The 23,680-nt window shown below is 37.2% G+C and overlaps 2 protein-coding genes across 5 annotated transcripts in view; one reads left to right on the top strand and one right to left on the bottom strand.

Annotated features, from left to right (window-relative positions):
* PHACTR3 (phosphatase and actin regulator 3) overlaps positions 1-2,295 on the top strand; it is a 166,837-nt gene extending 164,542 nt beyond the window's left edge. For 2 of the 4 annotated variants that reach the window (XM_054045727.1, XM_054045728.1), the window contains exon 13: positions 1,661-2,293. In XM_054045727.1, the coding sequence (XP_053901702.1) occupies positions 1,661-1,676 (16 nt within the window). In that variant the 3' untranslated portion in view covers positions 1,677-2,293. Of the gene's footprint in view, positions 1-1,660 lie in introns of all 4 variants that reach the window. The other 2 variants (XM_054045725.1, XM_054045726.1) reach the window with 2 other exon arrangements.
* A 6,083-nt stretch (positions 2,296-8,378) lies between these two features.
* The window catches only part of SYCP2 (synaptonemal complex protein 2), a 59,763-nt gene continuing 44,461 nt past the window's right edge, over positions 8,379-23,680 (bottom strand). The window contains exons 33-45 of the mRNA XM_054045686.1: positions 22,238-22,439; positions 21,048-21,307; positions 18,389-18,574; positions 17,649-17,739; positions 16,547-16,699; positions 14,984-15,064; positions 13,990-14,117; positions 12,291-12,385; positions 12,109-12,208; positions 11,046-11,104; positions 10,583-10,661; positions 9,153-9,209; positions 8,379-8,790 (exon numbers count right to left, since the gene is read on the bottom strand). Coding sequence (XP_053901661.1) covers positions 8,719-8,790; positions 9,153-9,209; positions 10,583-10,661; positions 11,046-11,104; positions 12,109-12,208; positions 12,291-12,385; positions 13,990-14,117; positions 14,984-15,064; positions 16,547-16,699; positions 17,649-17,739; positions 18,389-18,574; positions 21,048-21,307; positions 22,238-22,439 — 1,563 coding nt within the window. The 3' untranslated portion in view covers positions 8,379-8,718. The remainder of the gene's footprint in view (positions 8,791-9,152; positions 9,210-10,582; positions 10,662-11,045; positions 11,105-12,108; positions 12,209-12,290; positions 12,386-13,989; positions 14,118-14,983; positions 15,065-16,546; positions 16,700-17,648; positions 17,740-18,388; positions 18,575-21,047; positions 21,308-22,237; positions 22,440-23,680) is intronic.

Here is a 23,680-nt window from a genome sequence, read left to right as displayed (position 1 = left end):
ACCTCCTAAAAAGGCATTAATAAAAAGGTTTTGAATAACCTCCTTGTGATAGATTTTAAAATAATTCTATGCATTTTACCAAGTATTGCTTGCTGTGGAATTACTGTCACCATCACATCCCCTTACTATGTATATTCGGGTATATGGCATTTACCAATTATGATTTGAACAGTAATTGTTAAACCTGGAAGATTGTGTCTACTAGCATAATTTTCATATGTAATGGGTAGGCCCAAAATGATATTCTAATTAATTCATAATCATGCTGAAAACATCAAGTCTGATACTATAAACTGCTTGTTAGATCATTAAAATCCTTTTAAAGATGCCACTTCAGTTCTACAACCACAATAATGTACTACAAACATGCTGGAATGAGTCAGGTGCTTTGCTGCTATTGTCATGTCAGAATTGCATTCTGCCTGTCTATTATTACTATTTAGATAATGGTAGAAGCCAAACTCTGGCAGGCACTTTGCAAAGCCACGGCTCACAGCCTCAAAGGTATTTAGGTGGCTAACTCCTATTTAAATCAATTATTAAATATCTTTGAAGATCTGTACCACAGTCATTGTTTCGGAGTGTACATTCTAAAAAAGGCAGACAAAGAATGAAGTAAAGAGAAGCAATTAACATACAAGCAAAGTGGTAAGGGTGAAGATAGGCACATCCTATTAGTTCAATTTTTTTTTGTTTTCTTTTCAAAGTTAAACCCCTGAAGTATCCCTTTCTTCACAACTCAGCCCCCTAGTCTTTCCCCACACCAATTCCCAGCCTCACTTCCATCCTCCTTATTGCAAATACATGATGGGGAGATTTGGAAGTGGGAGTCAATGAGGAATGCAAAGAACATAACAGAACTCAAGGAAAAGAGAATTTGTAGTTGAGGAAGCCCGTATGCAGAGAGGACTTTCGCCAGAGGCACTCAGCCCTGGTCTACACTGGGGGCGGGGTGGAGGGCATCCATCTAAGTTACGCAACTTCAGCTATGTGAATAACGTAGCTGAAGTTGACGTGCTTACATTGACTTACTGTGGTGTCTTCACCGCAGTGACTCAACTGTTGCCGTTCCCGTTGACTCTGCCTGTACCTCTCGCGGCGGTGGAGTACAGAAGTCGATGGGAGAGCACTCGGGGGGTTGATTTATCGCGTCTAGACTAGACGTGATAAATCGATCCCCACTGGATCGATTGCCGCTCGCCGATCCAGCGGGTAGTGTAGACATACCCTCAAACCAAAGGGATAAAATGGTATGAACCCTGGCATATTTTTAGTCATATTGGCCTTATATGTAGAACATGTTGGGGATCTTTCATGAAAAAAGATGCTCTAGAAATGTGATTCAATGGTATTAAACAGAATGGACATTATTAAATACACCGTTACCTCGATATAACACAATCCAATATAACACGAATTCGGATATAACGGATATAAAGCAGTGCTCCGGGGGGCGGGGCTGCGCACTCCGATGGATCAAAGCAAGTTCAATATAACGTGGTTTCACCTATAACGCAGTAAGATTTTTTTGGCTGCCGAGGACAGCGTTATATCGACGTAGAGGTGTATTATTTCTTATTGCAATAATATATTTAATGTTAAAAAATGCTGTTATAAAGTGATTTTTAAAATGTCTCTTTTTTTTTTTATAACCCTCTAGATTTCACAGGCCATAGAGATTTTCTTCTGAGAAGAATTTGTCTTTACTTTCGATACTGCTACTGAACACACATCAGGGAACGTATAAAGGTCTTTCCCTGAAGTTCAGTTCACGATAACCTGACGTGTGTGTGAGAGAAGGACTGTGCAGGAGAATCTCTGCAGCTCGTACACACAGGAGCTACCTACCAGAGGACGTACTTCGCTCTTTGATGCCTGAAGAGTGATGGCCTGTGGGGTGGGAGGATCAGCTGAAAACGAATGAAGTAAAGCTACTGGAAGGAACTTACTGCTCTCCTTTAACACTTGTTTTAAACGGTTTTGCAGCATATCTTGGAAAAGGAGATGTTGTGCATGTACAGGCTTTACCATTCCAGGGCCTCTGACATAATGGACATGACGCACTGTCATTCAGTATTATGTTGACAAGACATTTTGAACTAATCACAATTAGTTTGTAAAACACTTACGTTCATGTTATACAAAATGATTTAATGTATTATAAGTTCTTTCTTTTTTATATAATGTCTAACGAAAACACAGCTGCAACATTTTTGATTCCTGTTAATTTTGTTCTTTAATTAAATGACTACTTATTGCAGGAAATGAGCGCACTTCTTTTAAATTGCTTTTTTCCCCAGGTGGGATTGAAGGGGAGGGGATTTGTAATTATTATGGGCCAGATTTCCTGCACCACAAAAGTCAGCACACAGTCTGGGAGACCATGATCAGTGGAATTTAGACAATGGGCTTCCCACCTTGTGGAGGAAAGATATTGGACCAGATGCTTACAACTGGAGTAATTCTACAACAGCTGAGGACCTGGCCCTTTGTACGAAATGTAGTCTGTCACTACAGTAAAAAATTACTAAGCTTTGGCAAATTTAAACATGACATAGGTAAACTGTTAAATACACTTAATTGACTATCAAACTATTGATAGTTGTATTCTTTTTCTAGTAAAATATACGTGAGATTTGATAACTTCCTGATGAGGAAAAAAGATACTTCTACTAATAATTACTAAAAACAAACCTAACAGAAATGACTATGAAAAACTATAAGCAAGATAGGCCACAACGCTTAACAAAATCCAGAAACAATTAGAAGATTTGCCTAAATAAGGAATACAGGATTTGGCTAAAAATCATAAATATGTAAGTGATAATGTTAACAGTAGGTAATATTGATGAAAATGTGAATGATACTTGCATAAGATATTCTGTTTCTTTATATCAGAGGGGTAGCCGTGTTTGTTTTTCTGTTTCTTCAGTGACTGTAATAGAAGTGGCACATATACATACAAGGCAAAATTTTGTCCATAGATGTTTCAAGTTCTACCCTTTGTAGAAGTTTTAAAAAAGAGTAAAAAATTTTGGGTAGGACACGTCAACCTCAAGCCAGCAGAAAGGACCCCAATGAAGACATGAAAACAAATAAGCAAACAGATAACAGGTCAAGGGAATTATGGATATAGACTCCTGATAAATGACTGCAGGATGGTGTGCAGAATTAATGCATCTAATGGATGGCCTAATTGCTTTTGGTTCTCCAGTGATCAGCACTGGAGTGAAATGTCTCATTTAAATACAACAATCTATTGTACTCCCTCCACAATAATAGGAATTATGAATGTACAGGACATACTGATAATATACTTAGTTTCAGCCATTGTTAGAAGCCATTTGTGGATCTTTGCAGGGCATGTGTCCAAGGCAGGACTAAACACCTGCTGAACAGTTCAGCTTAATGTCTAGCTAGATTTAATTTTGTATAACCTTATAAATATTGGTCACATAGATCTAAGTCTAAGTCCCTGAGTAACCATCATGATTTAATCCAATGATTTGTCTCTTTAATTACCCGATTTTAGTACTTGGTAGCCTCATCATGGAAATCTATATCATCATGCTAACTGGTATTTTAACATTTTTATTAGAATAATCCAACCACAAGTTCTGATATTTGACTGTCATAGTATAATGAATGAAAATTCAGGAGTAATACAGGGAAAGAGTGAAAACATTAACTAAAGAAACACCTCTCAGTAAGAAATACTTTTTCTAATTTGAGAGGGAAAATAGATGAGCCTTGCAGTATAAACAAGCATCGTGGATTGTACACTGTATTATTATTATTTGTATTATCATAATGCCTCATAGCCCTAGTCAGGGACCATGACTTCATCGTGCTAGGTGCTGTACAAACAGCACAAAAAGACAATCCCTACCCCTAAATGCTTGCAATCTAGGTACCAGGTTTGGAGTTGAGCAAAACATTTTAGTTTAGCAGTGATTCACCTTCCCACTAAGCCCTCATTAATAAATACTACCTTGATAAGTAAATGGTTCTGAAAAATATAGTATTATAAGCACAAAGGAATATTAACGATATAATAGTCAGGGCAGCTTTTTTAAAAAAATGCAACTACATATGTATTATTTTTACAACTACAGATTCAAAGTAAAAAAGAGCTTTTGTATTTTATACAATCTTCAAAACCTTGCAAATTCATCAAAGAAAATATTCATTAGTTTCACGTATTCTTGAATAAGTCAGTTATGCTGGTAAGAAATCTTTGACTCAGATCAGGAGGTCCATCTAGTGGAAATGACAAGCAATCACATATTAGATCTGAGAGAATTTACCAGTTGATTTATGACTTAATCATAACTTCTATAACCAATGGATATATCAATCAAAATTTAAGCTACACTGACCCACATGAACTAAGTTTCAAGATCAATCAGATAACCTGCAAAGAATTTTCAAAAAAACTGGCTTCTGCATTTTTTTCTTCTTTATTCTACTTAAAGAACTACTGGAAGGATTACATCACAAGAGCTGAGTGAAAGCTGAGTATCTAAAAGGGAAAGGAATTTTTAATTGGACTGTTTAAAGCTCTTTTTTATTAATTCCTAGTTAACTTTAATAACTAACTAATATTTTGGATAAAATAATCCTTTGTGAAATACTTGATATGCTCACCCCTTGACTTAATTCTTTAGCTCACAGTAAACTTCCCTGAGACATCCCCGAATTCCTCTAGCTAAAAGGGAGGACCATACTTGTCATTCCTGATATATTTATGACAAAACAAAAGCAATTCCCTCCCTCAACTTTTTGGTCTTTTTATTTACATACTAAAGACGCAAATACCAGCACAAGCCCATTTTTTAATAAATACTCGATTGCTCACCTTTTAAGAACTACTTTGGTCCCCCACAAGGATATATCAGACAAAACAATCTTCCTAAAAGCATTAAACCTGTGCATGTGGTGGGAGAGGCAGAATGATTAGGGACAAGTAAGGGGACAACAGAATTTTTCACTTCAAGGTCACTGGTGAAAATCGAGGTCTGGGTCTTCCATGACTAACAGTTATCATCTGCAAAAAGAAGAACAGGAGTACTTGTGGCACCTTAGAGACTAACAAATTTATTAGAGCATAAGCTTTCGTGGACTACAGCCCACTTCTTCGGATGCATATCTGATCATTGTTTGGTGGCCCATGTGATGAAGAGACTGGGTGACTTCAGTCCAGTTCCTTTTAGAGAGGTATCCATGTTAACGCCTCTACCACAGTCTAGAACCCTTTCTGACAGACTTAACAAAATAGCCCAGTACTGAATAGGCATGAGAACCAAGGTGCCTTGGCCCTGCAGGTCAGAATTGAAATATATTGTGTTTGTTGGGGAGAGAAACAGATTGTACGGGAAAACTTACATTGCCAGTGTCCATGATATACATGTTCTGTGGACAAATAAAACATTAAAAAACAACAACCCCAAACTCTTGAATAGGTATTTCTAGGCATAGCTGATTGGGGGGCCAAACCACACTCTGAATATTAAGAAAACCAAGATGTATTTTAACACAGTGTAGTTTACTGTGCTCTTCACAACAATCATGTGATTTAACAATTTTGAGAGAGAAACACGGAGTCAGAAATACACACACAGTGAAATTGTATAAGTAAGACTTTACTCAATAAAGTAAAAAATAGATGAGTCAAATCCTTCATTCCATGTTGAAGTCAGAGATTTGCATGAATAAAGACTGCAGGATTTGAGAAAATCTACACAGATAGATGGAACACTTTACACAAATTTTGACGATGAACAATAAAACTATATTTTAAAAGTTAAATTATTTGATGAATAATTGCACAATGTTGCATGTAATCTAATAAAAACCAATGAACAGTCTTAATTGTTTCTGTTGGTCTGTAAAATCCCTACTCTAATCACATGCCTTGCATTTGGCACAGCATTTCGATCCTGGTGAGAGAATGCCCTGAGTCAAACCGCCACTATCCACTGTTAGCAGAGTGTACCACCACCACCAAGTATATTCAAAGCTCAAAGATTAAATATTACAAGTGAATAGCCATATCTTGTGAAGTGCTGAGCGCTCAACTCTCATGAACTTCTGTGGGAGACAACAGCTCAGCACCTTAAAGCAGTCGTTCTCAAACTTGGGCCGCCGCTTGTTCAGGGAAAGCCCCTGGCGGGCCGGGCAGGTTTGTTTACCTGCCACGTCTGCAGGTCCGGCTGATTGCGGCTCCCACTGGCTGCGGTTCGCCGCTCCAGGCCAATGGGGGCTGCAGGAAAGGCGGCCAGCACGTCCCTCGGCCCATGCCACTGCCTGGAGCGGTGAACCGCGGTCAGTGGGAGCCGCAATCGGCCGAACCTGCGGACGCAGCAGGTAAGCAAACCGGCCCGGACCGCCAGGGGCTTTCCCTGAACAAGCGGCGGCGGCCCAAGTTTGAGAACCACTGCTTTAAAGGATCAGACCTATAATCAAGTTATTCATATATCTACTCAAAACAGAGAAGCAAACATAACACCAAGTAAATAATACAAAATTAGTAGCAGCAAGTGGAAGGCACAGCACCTTAATGAAATTGGTATTTATTGATGTGACCACCAATGCAAAATTAACTGAAACTGAGTGAGTTAACAAATATAAAGAATGGAATCAGTACCAATTTTGGAACAGAAAACAGCTTCACATAAGTGTAACCAAGCACCATAAATCAATAAACACAGTACATGCAGTGAAAGTTCAACAAAACCAGAGTGGAACAATAATACAGAGGTGCAGATTACAGGAAAGGTAATAGTTATTAGGGAATTGTCTGATTAGGATGATCTCAATAATTGTGAATTGGAATAAACAGACCAAATTCTTTGCTAGGGTAACTAAAATTTAGTCAATGGAGTTATGCTAGCCGAAGAAAAGGTTACTCACCGTGTGCAGTAACAGTAGTTCTTCAAAATACGTCGTCTTATAGGTGCTCCACTGCAGGTGCACATGCACTTTTGGTAAGATTTTAAGTAGTAGTGCTTGTTCAGTACACACATGAACCCTACACAACCCCATGTGCCACACCAAGGCTATATAGAGCTGCATGGGCAAACCACCCTCAGTTGCTTCTCTACTGCAAAGTTCCATAGCAGAAACTTCAAAGCAGAGGGGAAAGAGGGCGGGTAGTGGAGCATCACTAGGGACACACATCTTGAAGAACTACAGTTACTGCACACGGTGAGTAACCTCTCCTTCTTTGAGTAGTGTCCCCTGGGTACTCCACTTCAGGTGACTACTGAGCAATACCCTCTAGTGCAGGGGTCCCCAACACGGTGCCCGGAGGTGCCATGGTGCCCACTGGGGCGTCCAAGTGCGCCCGCGTACTGGCCAGTGGATGAGGATTCGCTGAAATGCCGCCAACAAGCAGCGTCATCCAGAGGCGTTGCTGCCGAAATGCCGCCGATTTTCAGCGGCATTTTGGCAGCGACGCCTCTGGATGACGCTGCTTGTCGGTGGCGACACCTATTGACATTGCCGCTTGTCAGCGGCATTTCGGCGGATGCTCGTCCACCGCCATGGTCCTCCGTGGCTCGTCATCTGGCATCCGCCAGACGTAAAAGGTTGGAGACCACTGCTCTAGTGGAATGGAAATAGACTTCTGAATAGAGTCCAAAAGGGAAGATAGTATAGTAGAGCCAATCACGGCATCTAAAGCCAAGTCTGAATTACTGCACAATGTTTAGAAAAAGTGCATATGGAGATACAAGTTGCAGCTCTACAGAGCTCAGTTATGAGGACATTCTTAAGAAAGGCTGCTGAAGCAGACAGAGACCTAGTACTTTAGGAAGAGGTTGGAGATCATTAGAATGATAGCAAAAGATATCCATCCAGAGAGTTTTTGATTGGAAACTGGAGATTCCTTGGACCTGTCAGCAATAGACACAAACAACATGGGAGATTTTCTAAATGGCTTAGTCCTGTCCAGGTAAAAAGCTAATGTCCTCTTGACACTGCGTGTGTGCAATACTGTCTCATCTTTAGTCAGGTGTGGTTTAGGGGGAAAAAAAGGAAGATGTATCGTCTGGTTAATGTGATGTAGTTCTATACAAAGGGCAGGCCATCCTGGACGATCTGTTTTAGAGAGCTTTACCAATCATAGATTTACAGAGACTTTGAGTTCAAAATGGCCTAAAATATGCACCAGTTTGCTTAGGCCTTGTGATAATGCCACAAATTTGTAAATGTGAAAAAAGACACAAAGTATATTTTTTCTGAAATGTTTAATACACATTTTCAATATGGTTAAAACATATATATATTTTTACAAAACATTTTTAGTCAATGACAAATTCCAACTGAAAGCTAATACCATAAGTAAATAGGATACAACTTTCAAAAATGCCATTTGATCTCCTTTTCACGTGCTAAAGAATGTATGGTCAAATTCTGTGTCTGGGTATGTACAACACAGCTCCTATTAATTGCTATAGAAGTCCTATGTACACATGCAAATCAAAAACATGACACTTCAGTTTTAATTGCAAATTACTCCTTTTTTCTATGCCAATAAATAAACCTTTTAAAATGACCTCTTGTTAATAAATATTCCTAATTTAGTATGTGAAGATCCTTTTAAAATAGCACTTCTTTAAAAAGCTTTCAGTAAATATGCAATTGTCAAAACTTCTCATTAGTAAAAAGTAATCTTAATATAAACAAACATTTTCAAAAATATATGAATTTACGATATTAGAATTTTCTCCCTTCTGCCAGAAACAGTGTCTGCAATCCTCTGCGAACATTAAACAGCTCCTCTTCATGCTATGGTAGAACAGTATCACATTTATTATACACTTTAAAACAAACTTTTTAAAAGTATCACAGAATTCAGACAGATATTGCAACATTAGAATGTTTTTTTCCTTCTTGTGCTAATATTAACTCTATTAAAACCCAAATGAGGCACTACATAACTAAAAGAGTATATACATATATCACTTTTAATGTATTAAAAATTAAGCATTATTTTAATACTATTTATTAGTATTTCCATTTTTGCTTCAAATTACAGTGTACTAAAAATTGCGTCCTGAAAAGAACTTTTTAAAAAGTGAATGTGCAGATAATTATGTTCTTTTAGGAAAGCATACAAAAACAAATTGAGACAAAACAAGATTATTTACCATTTCTTTAAGAAGCTTCTCTTGAAGCCCTTTCATGTCTTCTTTCATTAGATGCATCTATAAAAATTGACAACATATGTCATATACACACACGTTTTCTTTTCACAAGTGACAATATGTTTTAATGAAGACAATTATGCCCTCAAATTAAATGTAAAATCAGATTGTACTAATGCTTAGTCTTCCCATTGGTCAAAATAAGGCTGTCCAGAAAACTGGTGGGAAATATTAATCTTTTTAGGGCAGAAGCAACTAAGTACTATGGCATCTACTCCAAATTCTGACATTAGCATCAGCTTGGGTGCCATAAGTATGCAAACATGAAATTTTACATCTTCTTTATTGCACTCAGACAACTTTTCCCCTCAGATTGGCTGAGACAGGGGTTTAGGGATTCATCCTGCAAGGAGCAGGCATTTATGCAACAAAGCACTTAAGCAACTACTTAATTTTAAATACATATGTAGTTCCACTTACTTCAATGGAATTACATACATGAGTAAAGATAAGCACATGCTTAAGTGTTTTCAAGATCAGGGCCCTAGATATGATTGAATCTCAAACAATTCTATCTACATATAGCAAAGATGTTGAATAAAGGGAAACATCTAGAGATCCCCCCTTGATTGAGGAAGCATAGCAGCCCTTTGTCAAAGGAGTTAACAACTTAAAGGTAATTCTGGATCTTCCAGATCTTTCATTATTTCGGAGACCTTGTGTGACCTTTGTAGCCACAAGTGACATTTTTTCATCTGTTTGTGAGTACCCATTTCTCTCCGATATGGACACTGTCATTTATGATTTTCAGATTATTGTAATGGTCTCTATATAGATTTCAAGATTAGCCCCACTCAGGAGATACACCTAGAGTACAATACAGTGTCCTGTTCACTAAGCAGTGTTGGTTACAAGGAACATATTACAACAGTACTCCAATAGACTGCAATTACTTACTGCTCACTCTCTCCCTGGTGAAATTCAAGATATTAATTATATTCCCCAAAGAACTACAAGTTTGGGTGCCTTAAAAGGGTAGCATTTAAGCTAGAGGTGCTTGATGTTTTTTATCTGTGAGGCAGGAAAAAACTTGAGGAAGAGAGAAAAACTGAGAGGACAGTTGCCAAACTGCTTGTTTCCAATTGATTCTTTCCTGCATAACTGAAACACTGGTAAGTAAAGTGGCAGAATATAATATAAACTATACTGCCTGGCCATGAAATTTGTGCCATGATTATCAAGTTAGGTGTTCATCTCTTCTAAAAGGGTAAAGTTAGGTGCTTAATGTTGCACAAGTTATGGTCAAATTAATGAAAAAAGTTATTAAAAAGGATCTAGAGGACATTAGTATAATGCTGGAGGTAAAGACTTGAAGTCATCAGGTGACATAATGTAAGAAATAAAAAGAAAACTAAAGAGAACAAATGTCATACCTCAGAAGTAAAAATATTTTCCTCATAGTTAACACTGTGGGAGATGTGCTTTTCGAATGAAGTTTTAAGAATCTGAATCCTAACAACAACAAAAATGCAAATTAAAGATCCTTGGCATATATGAAAATCCCACAAAGATCTTGAATAGGGCAATTCAACTTTTAGTCTAACATACTATTTAAAAACATTGATGACCATTATTATCCCTATTAGGGTAATATTGCACTAGACTCTGGCAGAAAATTATGTGGATAACAATATTAATGTTTTCATATACAGTGCTTTTCATCCATAGATTTCAATATGTTTTACATATAAATGAGCAAGGATTATTATCCTCATTTTACAGATGAGGAAAAGGTGTAGAGCGTTAAGTTACTTGGCTCAAAGTCATATATTGAGTAAATTGCAGAGCCATGAATAGAATCCAGGTCTCATAATAACATTAACAAACCCCACTAACCTCCGCTGTTCATTTTTCTTGCAAGCACTAAACGTAAGTGCGTGTTTTTTCCAAAAGTTCTAAAAAGAAATATAATTAACTGAACCAGTAAGAAATTAATCCACAGAATATAGGACTTTAAAAAAAAATAAATTTCTTCCTGTTCCTGAATAACCTATAATGAGATTGAGAACAGAATGATTAGGCATTCTACAACAGCCCATATCCTCAGGTGTTTTAAAAAAATTAAAGGCTCAGTGAGGCAAGATCAAACCACTCAACCAGCAATTTCAGCCCATATTTCCCAAAATCTGTTGTGAATGGCTGTTTCCCCTACTGGCAAATAGAAGGCCTGAGACACTTTGATCAGACATTCCAAAGAGGGTTCAATGTGGTTAAAATGAGACTAAATTAGTTCTAATGTGTGATTTAAGTTTGATTTTAAGCTCTTTCCGGAGTAAAAACCTATTGTACTACTTCACTCTGTCTTCATCTTAATATTAATATTCTTAATGCTAATTTTACATTAGAGCTAGCAACAGACTCACCAAGTCTAAGGTGAGCCATTTTGATACTAAATAAGTTTACATCTGAGTTAACTAAGGCCTATGGAGGCTAGGTGATTTATTTAGAATACACAGTCATTCAATTTCAAAGGCTGGATTTGTTTGCCTGAAACATCCTAACCACTTAGTAGTGTTGATCATGCTGGGAAAGGGTTAGCCTTACACAGTGAGGCAGGTGGCTTTATGGAGGTGGGAGTGGTTCTCTCTAGAGAGTCAATCTGGAATGGGGACTGAGCAACTAAGTGCATAGCAGTAGCCAAGCTTAAAAAGGACTGAATAAACTATTTGTAATTTGACTGTTAATTTCTCTGAAAATAAAAATAAAGCCAAATGCCAGGAAGATGGTACATTTTTTACTTTACACAAAATGTGTAGCTTTTTTTTAATAGCAAGTTATAAAACACATCTTCTCAGAGCCAGTAGTAATGGTCCACAGATAAATGCCAAATTAAAAAAAAGAGAAAAATCCAATATTTTTAGAAAACAGATTTTTTCCATTAAATAATTTAAATACAAACCAATAATTCTTTCTCCATATTTTTCAAAGATTGGGAATCTTTTTCAAAACTCTCAAGCTCCTCTACGATGGTGAAATGAAATTTGTCCAGCTGCTTGATCCTACCAAAACAGAAATAAACTGAAAATAAAAAAGCATTTATGTCATTCAAATAAGTTTTTGAATGAGTATTGTGCTACAGACCTGCATTCATGCAACTGACAACTCACTGTTGTCAAATGCTGCTGAGCTGTTTTCAAGGATTGCTTGGTAAAGTGGTCCATTCTTCTTGAGCGGCTCTAGAAACATATGCATTAAGATTACTTTCAGTTTAATTGACTAACTGAGAAGAGAATGATAAAATACTGTATTATAAAACATAACCATAGTAATTACTTGTATAAGATCATAGGTTACAGTGGACAAAAGTCAACATTAACCTTCATATCAGGGACATTCCTTTTGCTTTCCCTTGAAAATGCACCAAAATTTAGTTGAATTATAAAAATCTCTGAAAAATCACTGTTTGCATATACTTATTAGAGGTTAGTTAGAGGCTGATAGCAAAATTCTACAAGTGTTCTGTCTTCATTGAGCATGCTCCACCTCCAGAGAGCTCACTGAGCATGGTCTTTTCTTCTGTTTGTTCATGTCAGGGGCTGCTGCATACCAGACTTGAGAGTAGGGAGACTCTCTCTCTCCTATGCTCTCAATGCTCCCCTGCAGTGCCCAAGTGAGTAGAAAAGGAGGAAGTAGCAGGACTTGAATGAAAAGAAGGCACTACAGGGCAGGAGAAGGTTGGAATTGGAGAAGGAGGAACCCGGACAGGCTGGGAGGGGACAAGAGCAGAGAGGGACAGACACATGGGACACAAGCTGGAGGAAGACATACTAGGCGACACAGGGACTAAAGGGTCTAACCACTGGAACATACCCCCCTCTAGAACCCAGAATGGAAGTCAGGATTCAGTCTGAACATTCCTCTGTTGTCAACAAACATTGTGAAATTCACTGGCAAAGTGTCTCTCATTTCCCTCTAGTAAGTATCAACTACTCCATAATTCACAGAGGTCTTTGCTGTGGATTTAAAGGTTCCAACTCTGTGGATGGACCCATATCTAGGGTAAATACAGTTCTGCATAATGGAATTTGTTTTTTCATTTTGTGTTTTTAAAAAGCTAGGAAATTACATTGAAAAAAAAACCTATGTAACTTGAACATTGTTTTATCAAAGTCAAGCCATGCCAGAATTGAGATTTCCTGATGAACCTTAATTTGTCTGTCCTATGCATATATATTATGATATAGTCTTTATTACATGATCTCACATAATTTTTTCCACAGGACCCATGCTTCATTCAATGCACAGGATGAACAGAACTCAGGCAGTGAAACTCAGGCCAGGTGTATTGTGAAGATAAATGCATGAATGTTTCTGAAGCACTCAGATGCAACAGTAATGAGTGCCAAAAAAAACAGATCCAGAAGAAATTAATAATTCTGTATGCTGGGCAGGGTTTGAATGGTATGTAGTAAATGTAACATGGGGCCACCACCGAAGGATAAAAAGAAATATTGAAGAGTTGCCTCCTTGAGCAGTGTCCATCCTGTGCATTGAATGAGGAAGAGGTCCTGAAGAATGATTATGTAATTAAAAGAATGTATCATAATGCATATGCAAAAAGGGTGCCATATAAAGGTTGCACAGACAACCTTTATTCTGGAATTTACTAACTTCTCAGTCTTTGACATAACGACCTTAACATTTTTTTCATATTTATTCTTGTATGCAATAATATATAAGGTAGCTCTCTTAATGATGTTTCCAGTTACGAGTATCATATATGAGAATGAAAGAAAGAAAGAAAGTATATTTTTTCTATACACACACATATATGCCTTACCTGAATTTTCCTGGTAAATTCCTTATGGAGCTTCTGACCTATCCCTATACTTGAACAACCAGGGTCGCAGACCTCTCCATCCAAGAGAGACAATTCATTTACAGACACAGTAGAGATGCTCTCGGACACTGAAAATTTGTAAAAGTTCATATGTAAAGTTAGCAAAGTAGGAACATATTAATATATCATCTGTACAGTATAAGTTATTGCAGTTCTGATGGCTGGGTTTATAAATCTTAAGACTAGGGCTCATATCAATTTCAATTGCATCCAGTTTAATTTCAAATACTAAACTCCTGACCTTCTATATATTTTATTAACCACTTTCTGTCTTTAACAGATTTCGTTTGTACGTTTGATCTTTTTCTTTCTAATTTTTTTTAAACATGTTACATGTTTTGCATGAGACATTTACCAGACATTTGAAATCTATAATTATTAAATATACTATTTAGAAATTTGGTGAAAAGCCCATTATCCACCCAGTCACTAAAATATCTCAAGATTTATCAAGTACACGTGTATTACATACATACTCTCTCTCCCCCACCTCTTCAATTTACAGGGGCAACACCACTCTAAATACTAAATGACATTATTCAAAACCTTAAAAAGTTGAGCATGAAAAAAAGCAGGCCAATATTAGACCTTTTGAAAATCTGCCCAAAAACATGGCACACACAAATTTGGCATGTCATTGCATACTTAATATTTGAAAATTAGGACCCAAAGGGGTAGATCTCTCAAAAGGTAAAATGTTATGTCGAAAGGAGATAGCCTGCATAAGGACTTCTTCAGGATATGACCCAACCATACCTTGAATTTGCATACCATCCTTACTATAAAGGATTTCAAAATGCTTTAAAAGACATTGTTCTTTCCATCAAAGAGATTGCAACGACTTCTTGAATGAAATGCAGCTACTATTATATCCCACACAACAATTTAACATATGGCAATTTAGTAAAGAAAGTGATGACAGAAGATTTCTTACCAGTTATTTCGTTTGTTGCACCCCACTTCTTCCCATTTCTGGAAAAGGAATGAGTCCTTGCACACTGCATTATGGATTTATCTAGCAGAAAGCAAGGACACAACAAATTCTATGAGCCAGCGGAGGTTTAAAAGTGCCCTCCCCAAGTCTAAGTCTTCTTTGCCTCTACTCTCATTGCAAGCATTGAATCCATGCTTCAGCTAATTCCCCTAATTTTGCATCTTCTTCTTCAAGTCTGATGAAAGATGGTAAGGAGGAAGAAAGAAGAAGAGACAAGAAAAAGCAAGAAAGGAGAACAAGCAGAAAAAGAGGGACAAAGGATCTAGAGTGTCATCCAGCTCTAGTTCCCAGATTCAGGACCTTCAGTTGCGTGTCTCTACAGTCCTTTGGGATGGGAGTGAGACCCCTTAGGAATGTGGTCGTCTACCAGAGTATCTTATGTCCATGGGCTTGACCCCAAGGTATTCTCTCTCAATGTTAACTCCTCCTCTTCTAGGAGCCCTAGGGGAAGCTCATGGTCAGCCCTACTGTCCCAGGCCACCAGTTTCACTGTTGTACTACTGAGCATGATGGAGCCTTTTATCTTCTACTACTTGTTTTTCCTTCCAGTTAGTGCTCCTCTCCCTATCCCCAGCAAGTCTCATGCCAAGGAACTGGTTGAGGGAAGTACATAGAGTAGGCGGCACTCGTTTATCTGATATACCTGCAGTGACTCCGAATTATTTGCCTCTTTACTTCCTAATAGGTAGAGACATAACACAGTCTATGGAGAATGTGTTCCTGTTTCAGTAAGAGGAAGAAGTGATCTCAGACAACACCTTATCTAACTGGTAAACTACACCTCTATCCCGATATAACGTGACCTGATATAACACAAATTCGGATTTAACATGGTAAAGCAGAGCTCCGGGGAGGGGGGAGCAAGGCTGCGCACTCCGGTGGATCAAAGCAAGTTCGATATAACGCAGTTTCACCTATAACGCAGTAAGATTTTTTGGCTCCCGAGGACAGCGTTATATCGGGGTAGAGGTGTATTACAAATTTAGGTAGGCAAAATATAAACATTCAGATTCCAATTTGGAGAGAATACTGGGATGCATCTCTTGTGAAACATGCAATTAGCTCTTTATTGACCATAAGTGATCAAACTTCTTTTTGTTTATTCATCTGAATGATAAGAAGTCGACTGCTGTGTTTCTTGAACATTTATGTTATTAGTTAAGGAAAGAAAATTTTCCACAGCATTCTGTATCAATGTCTCAGAGAAGAGCAGGTAATGCTCTTTTCTTAAATGTCTGCAATAAAAATGGAGCTTATTAAGATGCCCTAAAGTAGGGTGACCAGATAGCAAGTGTGAAAAATCAGGACTGGGGGTGGGGGAGGCGGGTAATAGGCACTTATTTAAGAAAAAGCCTCAAATATCAGGACTGTCTGTATAAAATTGGGACATCTGGTCACCCTATCCTAAGGGTTTTAATTAGAATTGTAATGTTATTGTTCATGATTAATACTTTAAGCAGTTTTCTGGTTTACACTTATTGTATGACTATAGCTCCAGCTAACCTTTATACACAGTATCATCATCTGCTTTAAATAATTTTCTAGGGAGAAGCTTTGTTTTTCTCTCTTCTTCTTCCTTCCTCATTTCCACTTCATCAGAATCACTTTCTGCATCACTGTGGTACATTCGTTTGAGATTCACTTGAACTGTAGGCCCTTTAAAGTATGACAAACGTATTTAATTTCAGAGCTATAGAGAAATCAATGAATGTTGCATTTGCAAGAGGACTTGTGCACAGTCCTGGATGTTTGGTGCATGTCAATATAAGGGGCTGTTGCCACAATCACCTTCAGTGTCTTTAGGCCATATACCATGCAAGGACTCCAATGAAGCAGAAAAGGATGGATGATACAGTTAGTATGGGTCTGCTGACATAATATACTTGGAGAACATCTGTTAAAACAAGTATGCTTCCTTTCTCCACTGGGAATTGCTTCTGCAGATTCCTTACTCCTGACAGACTAATGGGCAGAAAAACCCTCTGGAGAACGGTCGACTACTTAATTTAATCAAGATGAAGGGACTATTCTCACAAAAAGCATTAAATCTGGCTCCTAAATTAAGTGTGGCAATGGGGTTCCAAGGGATATAATAGCCTCCATGGCAGAATTGTGGATCCATAGGTATAACCACACACCTCTACCCAACCACATTCTCCAAATGGGCCAATTTAGTCTCTTACCTGTAAATTTGTCTTTTCACATACCCAGTCCAGCAATCCTGGGAGTGCTAAAAAGTTCCACTTACCATTATTTTCATGAAGGCAGACCTCTAGAGGCTTTTTTGAGTTAAATTCTCAGTTTATATAGGCAGGGGGTGCCTAAACAGACTCCCAATTGATGCTTCTAAAGCTTAAGTGAAAAACATTCACATAGCTTCCTATCAATAACAACAAAGATTAACACTAACTTTAGGAACAGAATAAACTGAGAATATATGAAAAGACAAATACACTGGTAAAAAATACTAAAAGTTTATAGGAGTTCCATTTCCACATGTAGGGCTTGAAGAATCAGGCCATATTTTTGTATCTAAGACAAGTTTTTCATTAACTATTTACAGATATCCAAAGAAAGTGCTTTTGCATAAGAGACACTTACATACCGGATTCATGTATGGTGCCACAGGGATATTCACACCATGACTGTTCTCTGCTTCCACTGGAAGTGCATAATTGAGATGGAGGTACAGATTCCTAAACAAAATAAAATGATATATTAACAACCTCCAGGACTGTGAACCCATTTAGATAGTCTTCATCATAAATGAACATTTACGTGTTTATTAAAAACTAGAAATATAAATATCAAAATACTAAGGTACAGTTACAAACAAATCAGTCTGCACATGCCAGTTTTGTCAAAGTGGCAAAAATTTTAATAATTATTAATTCTCCAGGACTTATATTAATAGCCTAAGGCTAAAAGTACCTACCTAACTACCTAATTTTATTTTTTAAGTTTCTGCATGCAGAAGTGACAAGTCATTTTCTTCTTGAAATTTTTTTCCATTTAAAAAAAATTCAAGGCAAAAGCAAAGATATGTTTTGTGTTCTTTGTTAAAATACAAATGATCAGTGCTATTGCTGGGATGAGAGATTATTTCCTTACAGTCATAACACAGGCAAAGTCTAAATTAAGATATTTTCCAACAATGACATCCCAGACAACACTGTTTTTAATACTAAACTGAAATATGCAGGCAAGATTACAAGAAAACGTTTGAAAATAATGTTAAAAATGTAAAGCAATATACATATATTTTTCCCTAATGCCACCAATTGTAAAATAAACAAACATACAAAGCTACAGCTTTTCAAATGGGATAGACTGTCTCTATCATACCTCTCCTTTATTTTGCATATTTTTAGTAAGATCTTTCAGTTCTGCGGTAATGGAGAGTTTGTCTGAAAGGTAATTCGTAACATTCACTGCCTCACTAATATCACATATTTCCACCTCAGGTTCAGTAACCTCTGTGTCTTTTCCACTCGTGACAGCTTTGTCCATAGTTACTGGAGTCAGAGTAGGCTATACAAAAGAAAATAATAAAGTTATTGAAAATAGATATTCAAATGTATAATTTTATAGCCCTTGTGTACTCCGTGCATCGGTATGGACCAGAAGTAGCCAAACTTGACTTGCTGCTGTCCAACTAAACCCTGCAATGTGATGCATCGCTGGAACCCTCAAGTCGACCCCAACACCTTGGCTGCGAGTGCTGTTGCACATTGCTCCCTCACACATTTGCTGTGATGCCACAACCCTTTGGGAATTCCAGAGAATCATGGAAAATGAACATCTTCCTTCCACCAGGACCTTAACAATGTCCCTCACCGCTGCTTGAAGTCAGGTAAGCCCTTTTGGACCCACACATTTAACCTTCAACAATGCAACTTCAACCCTGATGAAGCATGGAAAGCCGAATGGAGTTCACAAGAAGTCACAAACACCACATGAAAGACCCAATGCAGAAGATCCCTGGCTTCGATCTCCCATGAAGCTCATGGACAACCCTAAACCATATCCACACAAACCATGGCAGATGCGGATACTTGTTGCACAAATGGAAAATTAAAGACTCTCCAGTGTGTGACTGGTCACCCAGAACAGGCATCACAGCAATACACTCTGCTACTCCAGATGCAATTATCTGGCTTAACCATCTAAATGTAAAAGTATAGTTGTTGCTCTACATTTACACCAGCCATATGGAGAAGATGATTTTATCAGTTTGTAGGAAATCTAAACAGAAGTTTAAAAAATATCTCAGCACATACCAGGATGCATAATTAAAATAAAAATGACTGTAAACATGTTCATAATCCTCTGAAAGTGTAAGATAAAGATGAGCTAGTTGTCTTTACTTTTCTAATTAAGGGACAGATCATAACCTAAGTGTCTACAAATGAAGAGGACAGAGATCCAAATCAGAGAGTCAGACTTGAGATGGGGACATAGAAGAAGAAAGTGCCTACTCTGTGATATTCCCATCTCCTCACCCCTCTGACAGTGTACTCCAGGAACTGAAATCTTTCACAAGAGAGCACACTTTCCACAGAGTTCACCGCTTCAATCATGCAGGAATCCTCTGATTGAGTTAATGCCATAGTCTATTAATTTAAATGTGTTCTCCCTTCATGATCTGAAATCCCTAAAGCAGGACTTGGAGAAAGTGGCTAGAGTGGGGTACCAGTGGGAACATGGAACTCTCAGCTTTGCTGCCATGAGGATGGGAGGACAGCCAAGGAGTGGGAGGCAGTTTGAAGGCATTTTAAGATTGTCCTGGCCTCCACTGATCAAACATCCACATGGAATTTAATGTATTCATGGATTAAGTGGGCCCAACCTACTGCCAAGTAAACAGGACTTCCAAAAGCTCCATGAGTGAAAACATAGAGTTGTCATGCTCCCACATGAGTGTAACACACACTCGTGAGACTCTAGACTGAGCAATTTGGAATGTGTCTGTGGGTTAGGGAAAACCTCAAATTCAGTCCCCAGCTGGAGATAAAGAAAAGGAGGATATTTTCATTGGCACCTCTTTACTGAAATGGACTTGTACAACTGAATGATAACTCTGATTAATACAAATGTATATAAATACATTGTGGAAGATATTCAGTTTTATTTCTCTTGGGGAAATCAGTGTTTGTTTCTACTGACCAAAGAATAAACAGAGATGTGAGGGAGAAGAAAGGATGGTCTGGTGGGTCAGGCACTGGCCTGGGTCTCAGGAGTTCTGAGTGCAGGTCCCAACTCTGCCACAGACTTCCTGTACGACCTTGAGCAACTCACTTAATTTCTCACTGCCTCAGTTCCTCATCTGTAAAATGGGAATAATTTATTTTCTCCCATCCTTTGTCTTGTCTATTTAGATGACAAGTTCTTTGAAGCAGGGACTACTTCTTACTATGTATACATAAAGCAGCTAAAATAAGGGGGCCAGCCCCAATCTTGGTTGGGACCTCTTAGCAATACTATTTGTATTATTGTAAATTTCCTCCCATGATTATTACACTAGTATTCCTGATTAGAACAGCCTATTTCACTACTTGATTTTCTTGATTATGCATCTGTCCTAATCATGACACCAAGTAAAAAAAGAGACAATACAACAAATCTTAAAGTTAAATACTCAAACTGCATAAATATAAAATAATATGAATTATATTTATCATATCTGTGCTTTAATGTTCCATCTTTTAAATCTCTTTTTGGATACTTCTGTTCTGAAAAAGAGCATGGAATTTTGCACTTACAAAAGCACCTGGTTGAATACAATGTAACCACCTTCTACAGGCCTGCTTTCTTGTTAGAATGGCATACTAATTCTATTCCTATTAAACAGAAGTAATTCTCATTTACTATAAATAGACTAAATCAGTTCCCCTGAAAACATCCAAATGAAGAAACTGTTCTGATTAATTAATGAATACTGTATACTTTACTTAAGATAATGCAGACATTGAAATAATTGTAAAGAGTAACTTTAAATTCTTACCAAAGAAAGTGGACTTAAAACTGGTGATAAACTTTCATTTCCAAATACCAACTTTTTGACATTTTCAGGGGATTGTTTTAGATGTATACTTTGCTTATTCTTTTTTGTTGTATAAAGCTTGTTAGCTGAAATTCCTTTCACAATGCGTAAGGACTCCCTCTTTTCTGGTGTTGAGTCCTGAAGATATGATGATGATGATGATGATCTTTTCAAGGAAACCTGTTCCTGGGTAAATGCTTCCTCTGGTACTTTTTCAGCACCTTTTAAGTATAAACACTTAATTGAGGATATTATGCCTTAACACCTTTTTCTTTTATACCTCATATCACAAGTCTTCTCTGTGTACAGAATTCCCACTGATGTCATTGAGAGTTCCATGGAAGGATGTCCAGAAAGTCATGTTGCTGGCTTTCAAGGGGTTGTCTTCAATGTCTTTGAGAACCTGCAACTCCAGTTACCTTGAACAGGAGTTGTGGGTGCTCAACGGTCCAGATTTGACCTAAGAACTATAATACTTTTTAGAAAATACAGTCAATAGTGTTAGAAAAAAAGAATTGCAAACTGAATGGACTGGGATTTCCCCATGAAAATCCTATCCTTTAATAAGGTATACCTTCATATTAAAAACTGCCTTTGAAACTGAATAAGCAGTCAAGTAAAATACATACTGGAACTTCGAGTGTTGACCATATTAAAAAAAAAACATGTATTTGCCCATGACCATATAATATTTGGATTTTGTAATAAAATGCTATACCTTTCATATGGCACAGATGGATATTTAGAAATATATTTTCATATCACAATTGAGTTACTTTTATGCAAGTGCTTTGTCCTTAAAGTCTACACAACAGGAAATAAATTGCTTTTACTTAGCATTGCTCATCATTATACTAAATTTTAATAGAAAGTAAATTACCAACTGTTCTTTTCACTGATACATTGTATTTCTATTACACTCGGTATGAAATATCAACCATAATATCTATAACAATGATGACAGTACACCTATGTATTTTCTGCATTTTAACATATAATGTTGTACATTAAATGGACGTAAAGAGAATATAGTACATATATTTTTAAAGCAATTATTTGAAATGAATTGATATTACAGAGAGACATTAATTAATTCCTATCCAAAACTGGAGCTGACAACTTTAAAAATTAAAATACAAAATAATACACACATCTCATCGTCTCAACAGATGCTGGGCTTTCAGGTGAGGCTACTGATGACATTTCTAGTTTTCTTTGTTTTATAGGGTCTTTTGATTTAGCAAATATTTGCTGTTGATTTCTTGATATTCCCTTTTTTGGCTCTGTAGAAACATTGTTCTGTAGTTCCTTGTGTTGACTCACAGCTTTGTTTTGGCCATTTTTGTGCTCTTGCTAGAGGTACACAAATCTACATAAGCATTACATTTAAACACACTAGAGATTACACATGTGTATATATAGATAAGTATACAGTACAATATATCTATTTGTCCAGTCAGACACATGATCTAATCTGGAGAGGTGCCGAGTTCTTCCTTTAGTACTAAGGTATTTAGGTGCCTAAAGATGCAGATAAGCGCGTTTGAAAATCCCACTAGGTGCCTAGGTGTCTTCAACTCCCATGGACTTCACTGGGATTTGAGCATATTTGTCATGTTGCAGAAATTGTTTAATCCAGTATATAAATTTTACTTGATATAATATTAAAATTATATTTAAAAAAAAAAGAGCGAAACATCTCTTTTTCAGTTTGTCAGTACTTAATTGCTTAATTGATCCCAAACTGATTTAGGCATTCAACAAATGTATTAATGTATGCTTCTTTATAGGGCTGTCAAGAGATTAAAAAAAATTAACTGTGATTAATCGTACTGTTAAACAATCATAAAATACGATTTATTTCAATATTTTTGGATGTCTTCTACATTTTCAAATATATTGATTTCAATTATAACACAGAATACAAAGTGTACAGTGATCACATTATATTTATTTTTTATTACAAATATTTGCTCTGTAAAAAAAAGAAATAGTATTTTTCAATTCATCTAATACAAGTACTGTAGTGCAATCCCTTTATCGTGAAAGTTGAACTTACAAATGTAGAATTATGTACAAAAAACCTGCATTCTAAAATAAAACAATGTAAAATTTTAGAGCCTGCAAGTCCACTCAGTCCTACTTCTTGTTTAGCCAATTGCTCAGACAAACAAGCTTGTTTACATTTGCAGGAGATAATGCTGCCCACTTCATGTTTACAAGGTCGCCTGAAAGTGAGAACAGGCGTTCACATGGCACTGTGGTAGCCGGTGTCACAAGATATTTACATGCCAGATGCGCTAAAGACTCATATGTCTCTTCATGCTTCAACCACCATTCCAGAGGCCATGCGTCAATGCCGATGATGGGTTCTGCTTGATAACAATCCAAAGCAGCAGATGCCAACAGCAGAAGATTGATTTTCTTTTTTGGTGATTCTGTAGTTTCGGCATCGGAATGTTGTTCTTTTAAGACTTCTGAAAGCATGCTCCACACCTCGCCCCTGTCAGATTTCGGAAGGCACTTCAGATTCTTAAACCTTGGGTCGAGTGCTGTAGCTATCTTTAGAAATCTCACATTGGTACCTTCTTTGA

Source organism: Malaclemys terrapin, chromosome 12, assembly GCF_027887155.1.
Source record: "Malaclemys terrapin pileata isolate rMalTer1 chromosome 12, rMalTer1.hap1, whole genome shotgun sequence".
Taxonomy (NCBI): Eukaryota; Metazoa; Chordata; order Testudines; family Emydidae; genus Malaclemys; species Malaclemys terrapin.
This window is presented reverse-complemented; position numbering and strand designations above follow the sequence as displayed.